Raw genomic sequence first — 18817 nt, forward strand, 5'->3', positions numbered from 1 at the left:
GACATTTTGCATCAAAGTACACAGGCCACATCCATTAGATATGACAATTTATTTGTGTGACTCTCATATACAGTACTGGACAAAAGTTTTAGGCAGGTGTGAAAAAATGCTGTAAACAAAGAATGCTTTCAGAAATATAAATTATGATTGTTTATTTTTATTAATTTACTAAGTGAGCGAACCCAAACATACAGCCAAAGTCATTAATAACTATTTTAAACAAGAACAAGACTTACTGGAAGTGAGGGTATGGCCCCCATAGAGCCCTGATCTCAACATCATGGAGTGTATCTGGGATTACATGAAGAGACAGAAGGATGTGAGAAAGCCTACATCCACAGGAGATCTGTGGTTAGTTCTCCAAGATGTTTGGAACAACCTACCAGCTAAGTTTCTTCAAAAACTATGTGCAAGTGTACCTAGAAGAATGGATGCTGTTTTGAAAGCAAAGGGTGGTCAAACCAAATATTGATATGATTAAGATTTCTCTTTTGTTCATTTACTACATTTTGTTAATTGATGAAAATAAATGATTAACACTTCCATTTTTGAAAGCATTCTTTGTTTATAGCAGTTTTTGAGTGAAACCTTGCAACACAAATGCTTAGAAGCCAGACAGGGCAGCTAGCTTTGGTCCATGAAAGCTACAGCAGTTCTGGAAGATGGACACCAGGAGGCACATTGCTATCCCCCGTCTATTCTATGGTTTCATAGTGATCCACAGGAGCAGCAGCCCACAGGCCAAAGAGACACAAAGGAAGAGTGAGGGTGCTGAACCCAGAATAATCACAGAAGCAATATCCTCTAGCACAGTGCAAAGTGCAGTCACCCCAGTGGCCGAAAGTCTGAAAGTCAAGTTCCTTTTCCACAGTTTTCTGATAGGAGGGCCTAGGTGGGTCCACTTCTGGCAGAGAAGTCAAGAACAGGTACTTGACTTCTCTGCCAGAATGGCACAAGAGCCTTCAACTCTGTTTCATATTCCTGTTAGCAGTTCAATAACATTCATGCACATACAAGTTAATACATTGAATTAACTGTGCAATCCTAGATTACTTTAACTCCCTACACCTCACCCTGCCTAGACTAGTGTGAAATCAAATTAATAACGAAAATAATTTACTTATTTGATGTCGGCTTCTCTGTGGGAATGAATGTAGGCGAGTGTGCCTTCTATTTGAAAAGAATGATGTTATGAGCGTTGCGCGTCCACAAACTGCTCTGAACAGTCACATTCTCCTCTTTCATCTGAAAATGGGGAAAAATATGATGTAAACAAACAAGGTGTCTCCTTGTGAAAACCTCTGTAAGTTTCTTCACCTGAGTAGCCATACTCAAACAGGTCTCCAATCGGGATATCGATCTTGTGATCTTACCCCAGCAAGATTTCCAGCTTTGTCAAGCTCTTCATGGAATTGGGCATTGTGGAGAAAGGAAGTAAACCCGCATGCGAGCTTCTGTTTCTCCAAAGATCCCTCCCTTTTAGTGAGACTGGTAATGGTCCACACTGTAATAGCACCTAGCGTTAGCTTCAGCGGCTTTATCACCACTGGTGACGTCAAGAGCTGCAATGCATGCTGGGAGGCGTAGTAGTTGGTTTACTTCACAAAATGGACAATGGCCCAACAAACTACTGTTTGCTCTAAATGCACTGGTGGTAAATAAGTATGTTGCATTTAAGTAATTTAACTGTTCTTTTTTGTTAATTGCTGAATTTCTGCCGTTGTAGAGACAACATGCATACCATGTAAACAAGGTTTTAGTAAAATAGGTTAAGTTGAGGTATGTAGGGCAGGTGTGAAGTTGAAGTAATGTCGCTGATGGATTTCATTGTGAATGTTGAGGACACAGCTTTTTTCCCTATTTGCCTAGGGCCCCCTGGACCTCCGGGTGGTTTGCTGGTGAAGAACGTGGCTGAGACATCTGTGGAACTCAAGTGGAGTCGTGGCTATGATAACCATAGTCCCATTGGCAAATACGTCATAATTGGACGATCATTTCTCTCATCAGAATGGAAGAAGATGATGACAGGTGTGTAATGACAAGACATTTGCCATATTATGGGGACCAACTAAAACTTTGTAACTCTTCTAGACACTATGTAGTCTCCTCAAATATGCGCTTAGGCGTACACTTTTAGCTTTGGGAGAACCTTGGAAAATAACCCCAACTTTGGCTGGTCCTTATCTTTGGAGTAACTTTCACAGGTCTGTTTAAATATTCACAGGTCAGCTTAATAGTTTCAGGTGAAGAAAATACATGGGCATAGGGTAGTCAAACAATGATTCACAGATAAGAATAATTAAAAGTTGGAACTGTTTAAGCCTTTAACGTGTACCCTGAGATGGCCTGAAATGTCTTGTAAAACCTGTTTTATTTCAGTAGCCGTACTAAATAAAAATATTCAGAGGGCTGTGTTGTGAAAAAGTTTTTATTTATCAAGGGCAGAGACCGGAGATCGTCACTCAAGTCAGCTTTATTGATTACCATGTGTATGGGAGAGCAGTCAGACATGTATTCCAGTACCCTGCCAAACTGCTCTTACTAGACAAACACAGAACATCCTTTTGTAACAGGATCAAAACTCTGTAATTCTTGGAGATGAATGCCTCATACGGTAAGTAACCCCTCCTAGGCCCTGATTATTAGTCAGGCCACAGATTAAGTGAAAAGGAGAGTGGGTGATGAAGCCGTCTACAAGAAGGGACAGGGCAGACTGTTCTTCCTGAGGAAGCTTAGGACCTTCGGTGTTTGCAGCAAGATGCTTTGCACCGGTCCCTCACGGTTGCCCCTGCAGGTGGTGGGCCCACTGCGGGATGGCCTCGTGTCTCTCCTTCGGGCTTGGCCCGGCAGGGTCCCGCGAGGAGCAACCCAGCCACCAGGCGATCTTCGACGGGTCCCAAACCCAGGCCTGGCTCCAGGATGGGTCCCTGGCTCCGCCGTACCGCGCGACGTCACATGCCTCGTTTTTGTAGTCCTCATAAGGGTATCTTGAACTGCTCACCTAGAGCATGTTTGCCATGGGAGACCCTACCAGGGGCATTTAAGCCCCCAGACAACATAGCCTCTAGGATCATTCGGGCACTCAAACCCCTCCACCAAGTTAAGGTGGCTGTTCAAGGAGGGGCCTCCACATCGAGAGGAGCCAGTTGAGGTGGCTCAGGCATTTATATTGGATGCCTCCTGGACGCCTTCCTCGGAAGGTGTTCCAGGTACTTCCCACCGGGAGGAGGCCCAGGACACGGCCCAGGACACGCTGGAGGGACTATGTCTCTCGGCTGGCCTGGGAAAGCCTTGGGCTCCCCCCGGAGGAGCTGCAGGAGGTCTCTGGGGAGAGCGACGTCTGGGTGTCACTGCTGAGTCTGCTGCCCCCGCGACCCGGTCCAGGATAAACCGGAAGACGACGAAACGAGACGAGACTTTCAACTCCTTTGATTTTCTTACAACTAAAGACAGAATTATATTAATGAAAACAACGTCATTAAAAATGTTGAACAAAGATAGCAGGGGAAAAAAAGATATAACTTCATTATCTCTATATTTTCAAATAATTTGTTTTTGATTTGATTTAGTAAATGAATGTGAACTAATTTATAAATTAGTTAAATTTTTTCCAGTTGGAACTGAACATAGAAGTTCTTGTTAACTCTGAGCTCGCCCCACACTTACACTAAAGGGACCCAAAAGCAGATTCAGAGTCAATGGCTAATTTCAAGATTTAATGGAAGCCAAGGATACAAGTGATGACTGCTGCTGGAGCTTAAGTGAAAGGATTATTGGTTGTAGTAAATTTGGGCTTTAGGGTCATCTGAACTACATCTGGAGGCTTAGAACACTTGATTAATAAAGCTAGTTTAAAATTAAAAATATTTTAAGAGGCCAGGACAAACTGTTTCTCTGAGTCAAATGATCTGGCAATGAGTGGATGCAGAACACAGGTATTTATGGAAGGGAGGAGATTGGAGACAGCTATTAGGGAGGAAGCTGCCTTGTTAATCAATCTCCTTATGACCTAATCAGTCAATTGTATTTTCTTTTGCTGCCAATGTGAATTTTCTTCAAAGCTTCAAGGTATTCCAGTTGATGTAGTGATGACTTTTGTTGGCAATAAAGATACCACTGACCAACAATTCCAACTGCCATTTTTACAATGACTGAAGAACTTCAGTCATTGTGAAAATGCCAGTTGGATAACCAGTTAGGTCAACATGAAACTAAAATTGTTAGTAGGTGGTTCAGCTACGTTTTTTTCTGTTGCCTTATGATTGTTTAATAAGAAGTTGTAGTACAACTGTTTCTTTAAAACAACAAAGTCATGACACTTATGTCTTTTTCTATTCAAAATACACCTTATACAAAGAATTGGTGCATATAAATAAACTGACATTTCCTCACTGTTAACCAGAACCAGCAAACATTGAGGGGAATGCAGAGTCTGCTCGAGTGAACGGATTGATTCCATGGATGGATTATGAATTCAAGGTCATCGCCAGCAACATTCTGGGCAGCGGAGAGGCCAGCTTGCCGTCCCCTGTCATCCGCACAAAGCAAGCAGGTATATGACACTGTCACACTGGTATATCCCCCCCCCCACACACACACACAGTAATCTTGTGCTGAAGTTAAGTCAAGTTTATTTATATAGCGCTTTTCAGCAACGAGGCACTCAAGATGCTGTACATATGGAAAAACATTACAATGATACAGGAAATCAAACAACAGAGGTAATAAAAAAAAAAAATAATAATATAATGAGAATAGAATGATGGATAAGAAAATGAAAGGAAAATTGGACTGAAAACGTAACTAATAATGTTTAGATGGCACAGTCAAAGGCCACTCTAAACAAATAGGTTTTTAATCTTGATTTAAAGCAACTTAGGGTTTCGGCACTTTTACAGTTTTCTGGGAGTTTATTCCAGATTAGTGGACCATAAGAACTAAAAGCTGCTTCTCCATGTTTGGTTCTGGTTCTGGGTATGCAGAGTAGATTTGAGCCAGAAGACCTGAGAGGTCTGGGGGGTTGATACACTGACAACAAGCCTGTAATATATTTTGGTGCTAAGCCATTCAGTAATTTATAGACTAACAGAACTATTTTAAAGTCTATTCTTTGAAATACATGGAGCCAGTTTAGGAACTTTAGAACTGGGGTGATGTGCTCCACTTTCTTAGTTCTAGTGAGGATGCGGGCAGCAGCATTCTGGATCAACTGCAGCTGCCTGATTGACTTTTTAGGCAGACCTGTGAAGACACCGTTGCAGTAATCAATTCTACTAAAGATGAATGCATGAATTAGTTTTTCTAGGTCCTGTTGAGACATCAGTCCATTAATCCTGGAGATATTCCTTAGATGATAGAAGGCCGACCTTGTTATTGTCTTTATGTAGCTCTGCAGGTTCCAGTCAGAGTCCATCACTACACCCAGATTTCAAGCTTGATTGGTGGTTTTTAGCTGTATTAACTGAAGCTGTGTGCTAACTTTTAAACGCTCTTCCTTTTGTCCAAAGATTATTACTTCAGTTTTGTTTTGATTCAGCTGAAGAAAATTTTGGCACATCCAAGCATTGATTTTCTTCTAAGTATTTAGCCAGCGCTTGAATGGGTTCTAGTTGGACACAACATTGGTACTGGAGGTGATGTGGATGTGCTGACTGCCCCCCTGATATTTTGGGTTTTTTCAGTGAAAAAGTTAGCAAATTCATTGCAGGCCCTGGTAGAGTGGAGTTCAGATGCTACTGTTACAGGAGGGTTTGTTAACCTGTCGACCGTGGCAAATAATGCACGAGCATTGTTAATGTTTTTGCTGATGATCTCAGAAAAGAAAGATTCCCTTGCATTTTTCAGTTGTAGGTTATATCTGTATAGTCTCTCTTTATAGATAATATAGTGAACCTGGAGTCCAGTCTTTCGCCACCCGCGTTCAGCTTTTCGACACTCCTTTTTTTCCACTTCTGACTGGTGGAGCACTTCTCCATGGAGACATTTTCTTCCCAGAAATGACTTTCACTTTAATTGGAGCAATTGAATCAATGATGTCTGAGATTTTAGAATGAAAGTTATTTACCAGCTCATCTACAGTGTTACAGGGCAAAGTGGAGGTAGAAGAGTAAATCTGGTTAAAGGTTTCACCAGCACTGTCCTTAAAGATGCGTTTTCTTATCATGTCTCTTTGGCTAACTGAGTTATTGGAGATGATTTCAAACATAACTGAAAAGTGGTCAGATAGGGCAACATCAATTACAGACACCTTGGAAATGTTTAGACCCTTATTGATGATCAAGTCCAAAATATGTCCCTGTTTGTGCGTTTGCTGTTTAACATGTTGAGTCTAACCAAAATTTCTAAGAGTGTCACATAGATCTATTGCAATTCTGTCTTCAGGATTGTCCATGTGAATATTCAAGAACATGGTTCGGACCGGGCTCTTTACCTGGAGAGCCAAATATTCAAAAGAGTCAAATTTGCTTAGAAATACTTTTTTACACTCTAATAAATCTTTAAACAAAGTGGCCGCCCCTCCACCTTTTCTTTGCTGTCTGCTCTCACAAAGAAAATTGTAGTTCGGAGGCGTCGACTCTATCAGAATGGGAGCTTCATTAAATTCATGTAACCATGTTTCTGTTGAAAACATAACATCAAGATCATGGTCAGTAATGAAGTCATTGATTAAAAATGATTTTCCTGACAGAGATCTAATGTTCAGTAAAGCCAGTTTATATGACTTAGTTGTTGATATTAACTCTGTGTCTGGTTGTACCTGACAGTTTATGGCTTTTTGTGATTGTTTATTACTGTCTCTTATCCTTTTGGCTTTGCTCTTTCTGTCACGTTTAAGCATAGAGGTTTTACAACTATCTCCTATTAGGGTCCCGAGTTTTTCCTTGACATGCTCATTTCTGATAGAGTTACCACTGGGGCCCAGACTGTATCACAGAGAAGTGATTTGAAGGTCCTGATTAGGAGGAGATAGATTAGGAGGTGGTGGAGGTCTGCGGCATTTGGAAGATGTTGGTTTAGTAGCAGGGCCTCGGCCACGTGGGGTGTTGAATGGAGAAGATGTCAGAGCCCTTTGGGTCCCGATTTTAAGAGCTCCTTCATGTTATCAGAATTCAGTAAAGCAAAAAGCGGGCTCAGTAGGGAGATGGAAGAGTTCTGTGCAGTCTGGGTCGGGGTCTAGGTTGAGGGGGGTTTAACGGGGGGGTCAACCTCTCCTGTGGATTTTGACAGGGAGACCTTTTGTGATTACCTATCTTTCTCAGCCAACTGGCCGGTTGTTTCTGCTGGAGCTGTTGGAGGCAGCATTATCATTGTTGTTAATACTCCATGTTCTCTGCTGAAGGTCGAAGCTGCTGGGGGATTATTTACTGACTAGGAGAGATTAGATGTGAGACGTCTGGCTCCCGGCTTGTTCAATCAGAAACCATCTTGAAGAGTTGTCGTTTTTCACAAAAAATATTAAAGTTGTCGATGAAGTTAAAAGATGTAGTAGCACATGCTTTTTTCAACCATTTATTAATCATCAGAAGTCTCGAAAAATCTCGTCTCCACAGAAAATCGGTGCAAAGGGTCCGCTGAGAAACACCTTGATATTGAGACCTCCAACAATATTCAGAAGACGAGTGAAATCCTCCTTCAATCCTTCTGACTTTTTCTTAGCCATGTCATCCATGGCTCCACAGTGTATAATAAGGTTTTCTAGAGACGGGCACTTTTCTGTGCAAGAATATTCTCTGAGATATCGGACACCACGTTACTGGTACCAATCATAACTTCTGTGTTTTTCTTGTTGCAGAAGTTTTTAATCCCATCCACAGCTGTGTTGCCCACTATAAATTATCTTGGTCCGGTGGGGCGCTTTTTTTCTGGCAGCTTAGGAGAAGGCTGTTTAGAGTGAAGGTTGTTCTCAAACCTTTTACTGTTCTCAGAAGATGGATAATTTTCCTGGTTTTCATTCTGTAGTGGGGCAAATCTGTTTTGGAGGGGAATTCCATTATTTCCAGCTGTCTCACTCCTATCAGTTGTAGTGACGGCAGCTCGCTGTCGAAGTCTCCTTTTCCCAGGGGAAACGGGGGCATTTCTCTGTAATTCTGGCCATTCTAATTTATTTATTTGCTGAGATCTTCCAGTGAGTCGTCCACCTTGATTTTTTGGGCGTGCCCCTAAAACATGCCAGGGGGGTCTGCCGGTAGGTTTATTGTCAGTGTTCTGATTGCTGGCTGAGTCGTTGAACTGGCTGTCACTGTTTGGGATCACAGGCAGAGATGAATCATCGTTGTACCCCATATTCACATCCACATTCACTTCTAGTCAATGGATTTTCATCTCCAAAACAGCCAATTTCTGTAAAGGTTTATTGAAGTCCTCTGTGGTGAAGGGAGGCATTTTGTGCTGGTTAGCTCAACTTGTCCTTCTTTCAAGTTTGATTATAAAAACATCAAAATCCTTTAGAAAAAAAGAATAAAAAATAAAAATAATAATCCTTGGGAGTCGCTGGTAAGAAGTAGTTTTAGTCCAATATTTCCGTAATTTCGGCTAAGAGATAAAAAGTTAGGAGTAGAAGAATGCAAGCAAGCAGGGAGCTTAGGAGAAAAGCATCTGAGCAGACAGAGAGGCGGAAGCAGAAAGACACATTAAGGGCAGAATATCTGTTCACTAATTTCCAAACTAAAGCCAATGGCTATGTGTGTCAAGATGAGGTGGAGATGATGCTGCATATAAGGAGTAAGATAAGACAAGCAGAACTTAAACATTGGGATAAGGACAAGGAACTGGACCAAATGCAGGTTAAAAAGAACAGACGGTGTCAGTACAGACCAACTTCTTTTAAAGGGACATATGCAAAAATCCACTCTTTTAGTCTTTAAATATATTTTTGTACTTGCAGTCCAAAGAAGTGCAGAAAAGTTGAATTTAGTCTCTCCTGGTGTTCCAGAGATATCTTTATATTCTGTTTGGGTCATATTTTTCAGTATGTCCAGTTTTCTCTCTCATCTGTTACATTTTTGCAAATGTTATGTTACTGTATTTGCTGCAGAACAGCTACATAAGGTCATAGACTAATGGCTGATCCATTTCCTGTATCCATCATTTTTATTTCTCGCTGTGATTTTGTAGTCCAAGCTCAAGTATGACTACGCTGAAAGAGGATAAGTTTGGTTCGGTTGTTGGGTGCGTTAACTCACACAATTCATTACACCGTCCCCCAGCATAAGAACCTCTTCGAAGTGCCTGGTTAAATTTTATTTTTCATGGCAATGTTCCCACATCAGTGATAAGTGCTGTCAGCAATCTCCTCCAGTGTCAAGAAGGATTTACCAAAAGACTTCATCTGATTAGGAGTCAATTTCTTCTGTCATTGGAAACGGCGGACACAGCAAAGGTGATAAAATGACAACAAACTTTATTTTAGACATGAATTTATTATGTGTTTATATGGCCATTGTTTTGATAGCAGTAGCATCGTGCCTTCTGCTTATATCAGTCCTGTGTGCTGCTTTTAGCTCCTTGAGGACAGCGGTACAGCGTGTTTTGAATAGTATTATTACATAAACAGTTTTGCATTGTTTTTGCCTTGTTTCTACGGCACTAGAGAATTGTTATCAAGCTACAAAATGGCTGAACGGGATGAAGTGCAGTGTTCCTCAACCTGGAGGGGGACAAGGTGTGAAGTGTTTTGGTAGCATTTAAAGAGACGGAACCAAAAGGAGTTGCTCTCAGATGCACCTCAGAACAGGGGTGAAAGAGGAGCCTGTGGAGCTACAATAACAAGGGGTTTAGACCAAAGCTTTGCAGCTCCACTTTATTTAGATCACAACTGAATGATTTAAGTGTAAAAGGAAGAATTTAAAAGCATCATATGTCCCCTTTAAGCTGTCTTTAGAAAAACAGTTAAAGTAACTCCGAAGTTTGACTTGTTTAATAAATCAGTTTGTGGAAATGAGACCCAATACAGGTCTTGGATTATTAAAAACAATTTGTGTAATCTTATTTTTTTCTGGTGGCTATAACAAACCATCTAAATTCACTTAACCTACAGCTTCACAGTGAGAGATTAATTATCACTGGTACCTACATGTACACTGCTGTTTTACAGCCTTGTTGCACCTGTAGGACAGTCAGGTGATTCAAGGAAAGTATAATGTAACAGTTCATGGCACACCAAGTCTTCATCTCTGCTTAGTTTGAGCTTCTTTAAAATCAGTTTGATGCTGTTATGGAAAGACAATCAATACCCAAAGCAAATGTGAAATTTTATTGAATATGTTTTAAACTGTGGTGGAATGTTTTTATTGGAAATCTTTAAAAAAATATTGACACAGAGGGAGGTGAATAATAACTTGATCTCTTAATTATGAATTTGCTTTCATTTTTTGATTTATTCCATAAAGTCATTGTTTTTCTTTGCCTTCTATCTAAGATGGTTTGAGGTAGAATGAGTTCAGACATAATACACCTTAAAAACAAGACAAAGTTATATAATCTATGGTCTTGACTAGAACTAACCTACTTTTGGACTGAGTTTTAATCCCCCACCCATTCAAACCAGGTATCGACACCTAATCTTTGGTGGGACAGAAGACCACATAGTGATTCTGTACATAGACTGATTCAAGTGGAACCTTATTAGAAGAAAATTGCAAGTGGAGAGTAATGTATAAATATAAAGGTACTGTACATCTCCAAAAATTTGAATATTGTGTTAAAGTGCAATATTTCTTGCCAGTCTCCTCCGAAAGTGAAACTCATATATTATATAGAATCGTTACACATAGAGTGATATATTCCACACCATTGTTTCCTGTAGCTTTGATGATTATGGCTTACAGGTAAAGAAATCCCAAAATTCAGTGTCTCAGAAAATTAGAATCCTGTTAAAAAGTTCATTATTGAACAGTCATGGTGTCACCCTAATCAGCTAATTAACTCAAAACACCTGCAAAGGTTTCCTGAGCCTTTAAACTGTCTCTCACTCATATATCAGAATAATATCAGAATGCCTGAAAATGACCCAGTCAAAGCCCAGACCTCTGAAATCTGTGGTTGGACCGTAGACCTTCAGAGAACTGTGCAGAAATGACAGGAACATGTTAGGAAATATTTAGTTTCTGAGTTTAATTCTTCTTTAATGAATTTAATCATTTTCCAGCCAGGGGTTTTTGAGATTCTATTGTTTAAGCTTCCCCACCTAGGGGTCTCACAAAGTTTGTTTTATGTTTTTATATATGGACCATAGCACCTACAGTGGCCCCAAGTGGACTTGGCGGAGGAGGAGGAAGCCGCAATGAACTAATTGTTACCTGGACGGTGAGTCGGTAACTTCTAATCTTTAGTTTGTGTGTTGTCCATTTCTTATTATTTTTTTATGACAATACTGAGGAGTGTAGACTTTTGTCTTATATAGATTATTTGCTGCAAATATTTGAGAAAACTATTGTTGTGAAGAATATAACGTATCAATCATGTCAGCCTTTTTCTTACATGTTTATGTCAACTTTTATTGAAACCTTAGTTTATATCAGAAGCATATTAACCAATAATAATAATACATTTATCCATCTACTTACAGGATTATGGGGTTACTGGTGTGTGTTTCTCCAGTAGCTAGTGGGCGAGATGCGGGTCACACCCTAGACAGGTTGTTTGTCTATTACAGAGTAACACAAATATAAAGGAAACAGCCACACACACATACATTCTGTCATAATGGGGTTTTGTGATGGATCAATGTGCAGAGAAGAACTCCTGAAGCTCAAGGTTTGCAGGTAAGATGAGTTTTTAATGTTCATGGTAGGACACAGACAGGGTAGCAAGCGTGCACACAACACAAGGAACCAGCGGGGAACAAAGTAAACAAAAGGGCTTAAATATAGAACTGAACTGCAGGGGGAACCAATGACACACGAGACCAGACAATCAGGAGAAAACTACTAGACCAAGTAAATAAAGAAAAACTCAAACTCAAGAACTCAAAAAACGAAGCTGGCATGATGCAGCCCCTCCCTTTAAGGGCGGATCCCAGACGCCCACAAAACGATACCAAAACAAACATTCGACCAGGGTGGACGAAGGGGGCCTGGGAAGGAGGGCAAGAACCAAAAACAACCCGACCAAGGTGGGCGGGGGTGCTTTAGAAGGAGGGCCCGGAGGCCGTCCCCAGCAGACCCAGAGTTCAGGCGAAGGGTCCGGAGGCCATCCCCAACAGACCCAGAGTTCAGGCGGACGGCAACAACGAAGCTGGCACTCTGGAGGCCGGCGACACAGGAGCTGGCTGTCTGCAGGCCGGAGACGCAGGGGCTGGCGGTCTGCAGGCCTGCAACGCAGGAGCTGGCTGTCTGCAGGCCGGCGACGCAGGGGCAGATGACCCGAAGGCTGGCGATGCAGGGGCTGGAGATCCGGAGACTGGCAGCAAAAGAGCAGATGATCTGAAGGCCGGTGGCGGGACCAGGAGAAGCCACGGTGGAGCTCAGAGGCGCGGTGCGGAAACCGCTGGAACCCAGGCAAGCAGTGCAGAGAACGCTGGGACCTTCGGCGAGGCCGTGGATATCTGCTGCGGAGCCGCCGAGGCACAGCAGGCGGAGAAGATGCGTCCTCGCACCCCTCAGGGACAGAAACAGGAAGTGGATACAGCTTGTCCACGAACTCCTCCGAAATGGGAACCAGGGTTGGAGGCAGTTCGTCCATGGGGCCCTCCAGGACAGGACTGGGAACAGGAGCAGGAGGTCGTGGCAGTCCAGTTCCAGTCCGTCCACGAGCCCCTCACGGACAGGAACAGAGTGTGAGGGAGGCTTGGCTTGAGACCCCTCCGGAACAGAACCAGGAACAGGATTGGGGTGTGAAGGCAGTTCATCCAAGAACCCCTCCGGAACAGGTCTAGGAGTCGGGGGCAGCGGTGATGGCTTCTCAGGAGCAAAGCTATGAGCCGAGAAGTCACCTTGAGCTTCGGTGGAGAGGCGAGTGGAGGAGGGAGCAGGAGGCCTCCTCATAGAAGCGATGATTTCACCCAGGGCCCTTTGATGCTCGGCGTTGATGGTGTGGTAAATCAAAGGATCTTGGGGGAAAAAAATCCTTCCACGCTTCCAGGTTGCTGTAGGTTGCTTCTTGTAGGTTGCCTGCTATCTCCAACCTCCTCCATGGTGAGCTGGGAGAGGTCACAAGGTGAGAAAATAACTTCACGAGGACTTCACCTCTCTTGAACTCCCTCTCAATACTTCTCGCTTGGTCCAGTTGGCTGGTTCCTTCTGTGTCATAATGGGGTTTTGTGATGGACCAATATGCAAAGAAGAACTCCTAAAGCTCAATGTTTGCAGGTAAGTAGAGTCTTTAATGTTCATGGTAGAACACAGACTGGGTAGCAAGCGTGCACACAACACAAGGAATCAGCAGGGAACAAAGTAAACAAAAGGGCTTAAATATAGAACTGAACTGCAGGGGGAACTAGTGACACACGGGATAAATAGAAATATGCATTTATGGTGACTTATGGTGATTATGGTGATGTTTTGCAGTTTTTACCTCGATTTAGTGGAAACTCAGGTGGTGTGGCTTTTCGCAGTGGTTCATTTTGGATGCAGTTATGTTCAGAATGTCTTAGTGCTATTAAACCAGCAGATTTATGCTTTACACTCTTCTAAATCATGAAGCTATGTTCTATAAAAATTATGTTTTTTTATCTTCATGTACAGAACAGGGGTTTCAGTCTTTTAGTTGTATAGTGTCATTTAGTTGCAGAAGTGTTCAACCCCCCTTAGTCACTTTTTGCAATCACTGCATTTTAGAGGAAATTTGATTTTTACAACTTCTACATGAATTTTGTTTTTTCCTTTCACCTGGTAAGGGTGTCTTATTGAAGGACTGGTATCGTCTGGCTTCAGATTTTAAATGTTGGGACTCTAGTAAAAATCTGTGAAGTTTAGTCTCAAACACAGTGTTTAACTTTTCTTACACTCCTTTTATCTAGCGCTGTTTAACGTTTAACATCATTTAACATCATTGAGCTATAACAAAATATCCTACTCCTCGATCCACCCTACATTCAGGTACTGTGCAATGATGCTGCTCTCCGCTCATGCCAGTCTCATGACTATCATTCAGACTGGCATGAGCTAGAATAGATACTATCCGTGGGACAAGCTGCTTTTAACAGAGCTCTATTTGGAATAGGGCCACTACCAGAAGGCATGGACTGATTGCGTCAAAGTTATGGATAACTGTGGATGACCGTTGTTTGTATATATGGTTGCACTAACCAGTCCTGCCAATAAACTAACCAAGAAAAATTCAAGCAATGACACTTTTTCCTTTTGTATTTGTATTTTTTTAATTTTCCAGCCTATGGCCAGGGAGTACCAGAATGGTGATGGCTTTGGTTACATTCTGGCATTCAGGAAGAAAGAAACACCATTATGGTCAGAGGTACAAATTCCACATCTGGAGTCCTCTCGATTTGTCTACTACAATGAAAGTCTGATGCCATATACTTCATTTGAAGTAAAGATCAAAGCCTATAACCGCAGAGGTGAAGGTCCATTCAGTCAGCTTTCAGATGTCTACTCTGCAGAGGAAGGTACGTCATTCAGTTCATTTAGAGTCAGGTCATTTTTATAGCTCCAATTGTTAACAAATGTGATCTCAAATTACTTTAAAAAATGTATCGGGATAAGAATTGTGGTTTATCATGATAACAATGAACACTAACTGATCATATTTGCATGGTCGGGATCCTTACCTGTAATTTTTGGATATTTGAGTTTATCAAGTGAAAACTCATCAAATTCTTTTATTAGGGGTTTCTGAACATATGCAATAATGGATGTATTGCCAAAAACACAGATTTTAATAATTTCATCCGCACTTTTATTGTTATAGCAGTCAGATACAATTTAATTCAGTTTTATTTATATAGCGCCAATTCACAACACATGCCGTCTCAAGGCTCTTCACAAAGTCAATTCAGTTGAATCATACAGATTTCAAGTCGGGTACATACATTTCAATTAATCCTATACAACAGTAGACTATTTTTCCAGATTAAGTAGGAATCCTTTAGGTGTTTAGAGCGCCATTGTCTCTCCAATTTTCCAACATTGTGCTTTAAAGCACGCAGCTCTAAATTAAACCAGGGAGCCAGTCTCCTATGAATAATTACCTTCTTTTACAGGGCCACTACATCATCTAATGCACCACACAGTGAGGAAGTAACACTATGAACAAGAGAATCCATTTATGAAGGCGAAGAAATAAAAGTATTGCCTTCATGTGTGTTTTTCTGTGATAATGGGGGAATTAAAAATGGAACAGATTCTTTAAAGGTTGTTACAGCATTGTCTGATAATGATCTACTATAATGAAATTTTCTTTCATGTGTGGAGTACTTAGTTACATTAAACTCAAAGGTTATTAAAAAAATGGTCAGACAGGACAGCGTTATGATATTTCTTTACATATGTCATGTCATATGTCAGCGCAAGGTCCAGAGAATGAAGACAAAGGTGGGTACGTTTGCTAATGTTTTGAGAAAAGCCAATTGAATTTAAGATAGCATTAAAGGCTATAATTCGGCTATCACTTTCAGTGTCAACATGAATGTTAAAATCCCCCACTATAATGACCTTATCTGTATTTAACACTAAATCAGATAAGAAGTCTGAGAACTGATCAAAAAATTGAGAGTAAGGGCCTGATGGACGGTACAAAACAACAAACAGAAGTGGTTTTAGTGCTTTGCAATTTGGATGAGGAAACCTAAAGATTAAATATTTAAAAGAGTTGTAGCTATTAATTGGTCTGGGACTAATCAATAAATCGGACTGAAAGATGGTTACTACTCCTCCTCCTCGCCCAGTATTTTGAAGTATGTTGACATTTAAATAAGTAAAAGAAGTTTACTCATTTATAATAACAATCCCTTGCTTATTGTGAATAAGATCGATTCATTTAGTCTCTGAGTCTTAATTGAATAAATCAATCTTATTGTGACAAATCAGGTCATTAACTAATGTCTTTGAAGAGAGAAATCTTATGTCAAATAAGCCACATTTATTTGTTTTATTTTTCTTTTCAGCCTGAGTTTTATTTATTTTTATGATATTTTCATGGTTTCCTCCTTTTAGATTATTTTTTAATGTATTAAATTTTGGCCGTGGGCAAGACACTGTCTTAATAGGGTAATGGGTAACGGTGCAGAAGCCGCAGAGGGGAGTGTAAACTACGACCTTGCCTCCTGGTCTGAACTCTGGGTTGTCAGAGTTTTGGAGAACTAATACATTTGGCCAGATTCCTTGAAAGAAGAGCTGCTCGCTCCATCCAAAGTGGGATGGATGCCCTCTCTTGGGATCAAACCAGGTTTTCCAAACTTTTTCAAACCTACACGCTGAAGCAACACTAACTTTGGTGACCTCCGACTGGTGTAATCAGGTGTCATTACCGCCAACGTGAATAAGAATCTTACTGTATTTACGTTTATCCTTAGCCAGCAGTTTCAGGTAGGATTTGACTATGGTCGCTGGTGTCTCCAGTGCCATGTTTCTGACTATGGAGCTGCCAATTACCAGAGTCGGCTTCTCAGCGGGTGTGTCGCTGAGCGGGCAAAATCTGCAGACGGGCTGGTGGTGACCCGTGGGCTGGGATCTAGGACTATGTTTTCTACATACCGTCATCCAACCAGCTTGAGAACCCGGCTGCACGGGCTCTGCTGAAGGACTGCTACGGGAGTTGCCGGTTTATCAACAACGTCGAGTCTGAACTCCAATTTCGACACCCTCGCCTCCAAAGCTGCAAAAATGATACATTTATTAAACGTACCATTATCACTAAAGGAGGCAGAGTAGTAACTGAACATATTACACAGAGAGCAGGAAAGAGGAGAAGACATATAGAGAGAAATCAACAAATCAAAATATGCCTGTAATAAAAAGCTGATGAGACATGACTGTGGTAGGATTAATTGGAATGTATGTACAATACCTGACTTGAAATCTGTATGATTCATTTGAATTGACTTTGTAAAGTGCCTTTTAGAATCAGAATCAGCTTTATTGCCAAGTTCGTACATACAAACAAGGAATTTGCCTCCGGTACACATTGCTCTTTAGTTCTGTTTTTGCATTACAGAATATACAAATTTACAATTTACAATGTACAATATACACATATCAAATAAAAAAGGTGCATTTGCAACATCTGTATGCTGTTGTTCTGTACTCTATTGAATGTTCATCAGAGAAACAGCCTGGGGGAAGAAACTGTCTTTGTGGCGGCTGGTTTTAGTAAACAGTGCTCTGTAGCGGCGGCCTGAAGGTAAAACTCTAAACAGTTTATGTGCAGGGTGTGTGGGGTGTGGCAGCTCTTTTCTTGACCCTAGACCTGTATAAGTCCTGGATGGAGGGAAGGTCAGCTCTGATTATTCTCTCTGCAGTCCTGATTATTCGTTGCAGTCTGGACCTGTCCTGTTTTGTGGATGAGCCAAACCACACTGAGATGGATGAAGACAGGACAGACTGAATGATGGCAGTGTAGAAGATGACCAACAGCTCCTGTGGAAGGTTGAACTTCTTGAGTTGCCTCAGGAAGTACAGTCTCTGCTGGGCCTTCTTTCGAACAGTGTCTATGTGTGAAGACCATCTCAGGTCCTCAGAGATGGTGGTTCCTAAGAACCTGAAGTGGTCCTCGGCCGATACAGTGTTGTTGAGGATGGTGAGGGGGGTGTATGGGCGTGGTGTTCTCCGAAAGTCCACCACCATTTCCACAGTCTTGAGTGGGTTCAGTTCAAGGTAGTTCTGACCGCACCAGTGTACCAGCCGATCCACCTGCTGTCTGTATGCAGACTCATCACCGTCCTGGATCAGTCCAATGACAGTGGTGTCATCTGCATACTTAAGGAGTTTCACGGACGAGTCCGATGAGGCGCAGTCATTTGTGTACAGAGAGAAGAGGAGTGGGGATAGAACACACCCTTGAGGGGCACCAGTACTTATTGATCTGGTTCGGGAGAAGATGCTCCCCAGTCTCACCTGCTGCTGTCGGTCTGTCAGGAAGCTGTTGATCCACTGACAGGTGGAGGCTGAGACGTTGAGCTGTGTGAGCTTCTGGTGGAGGATGTCTGGTATGATAGTGTTGAAGGCCGAGCTGAAGTCTACAAACAGGATCCTGGCGTATGTACCTGGATGCTCGAGGTGTTGCAGGATGAAGTGTAGACCTAAGTTAACAGCATTTTGCACCTGTTTGCTCGGTAAGCAAATTGCAGGGGGTCCAGCAGGGGGCCTGTGATGTGATCACAGGGGGCCTGTGATGTCTTTCAGGTGTTTCATAATCACAGACGTCAGGGCTACAGGCCTGTAGTCATTTAATCCTACGATGGTGGGTTTCTTGGGAACCGGGATGATGGTGGATCGTTTGAGGCAGGAGGGGACCTCACATTTCTCCAGTGACTTGTTGAAGATCCTTGTGAAGATCGGAGCGAGTTGATGTGCGCAGGCTTTCAGGCATGATGGGGAGACGTTATCAGGTCCTCCAGCTTTCTTTGTTTTGCGCTGAAAGAGCCTGTTTACCTCTTCCTCGGAGATCTTTAGTGCAGGCAGAGGATCTGATGGTGAGGGATTGGTTGCTTTATGGGAGGAATTTGTTCCTGAATGGGATGCAGAAGGGATGATTTGAGGTGTGAATGGCTTCTTGTCATGTCTGCAGTAGAAGCCATTTTAGACGACGTGTGTTGTGAATTGGCACTATATAAATAAAGCTGAATTAAATAGAATTGAAATTATATAACATCATCGGGCATTGATTTGAAGCTTGTAGCTCCTTCCCTTGTACCCGCCTCAGC

General features: G+C 41.9%; 1 protein-coding gene across 3 annotated transcripts in view; it reads left to right on the forward strand.

Annotated features, from left to right (window-relative positions):
* cntn2 (contactin 2) overlaps window positions 1-18817 on the forward strand; it is a 127999-nt gene that overhangs the window by 89453 nt on the left and 19729 nt on the right. For all 3 annotated transcript variants that reach the window (XR_007035467.1, XM_047347998.1, XM_047347999.1), the window contains 4 exons: window positions 1870-2028; window positions 4403-4552; window positions 11234-11304; window positions 14329-14563. Coding sequence is in view for 2 of the 3 variants with exons in the window: in XM_047347998.1 (XP_047203954.1) it covers window positions 1870-2028; window positions 4403-4552; window positions 11234-11304; window positions 14329-14563 (615 nt within the window). In the remaining variant the exon portion in view is untranslated. The remainder of the gene's footprint in view (window positions 1-1869; window positions 2029-4402; window positions 4553-11233; window positions 11305-14328; window positions 14564-18817) is intronic.

Source organism: Girardinichthys multiradiatus, chromosome 20 (genome assembly GCF_021462225.1).
Source record: "Girardinichthys multiradiatus isolate DD_20200921_A chromosome 20, DD_fGirMul_XY1, whole genome shotgun sequence".
Lineage (NCBI taxonomy): Eukaryota > Metazoa > Chordata > Actinopteri > Cyprinodontiformes > Goodeidae > Girardinichthys > Girardinichthys multiradiatus.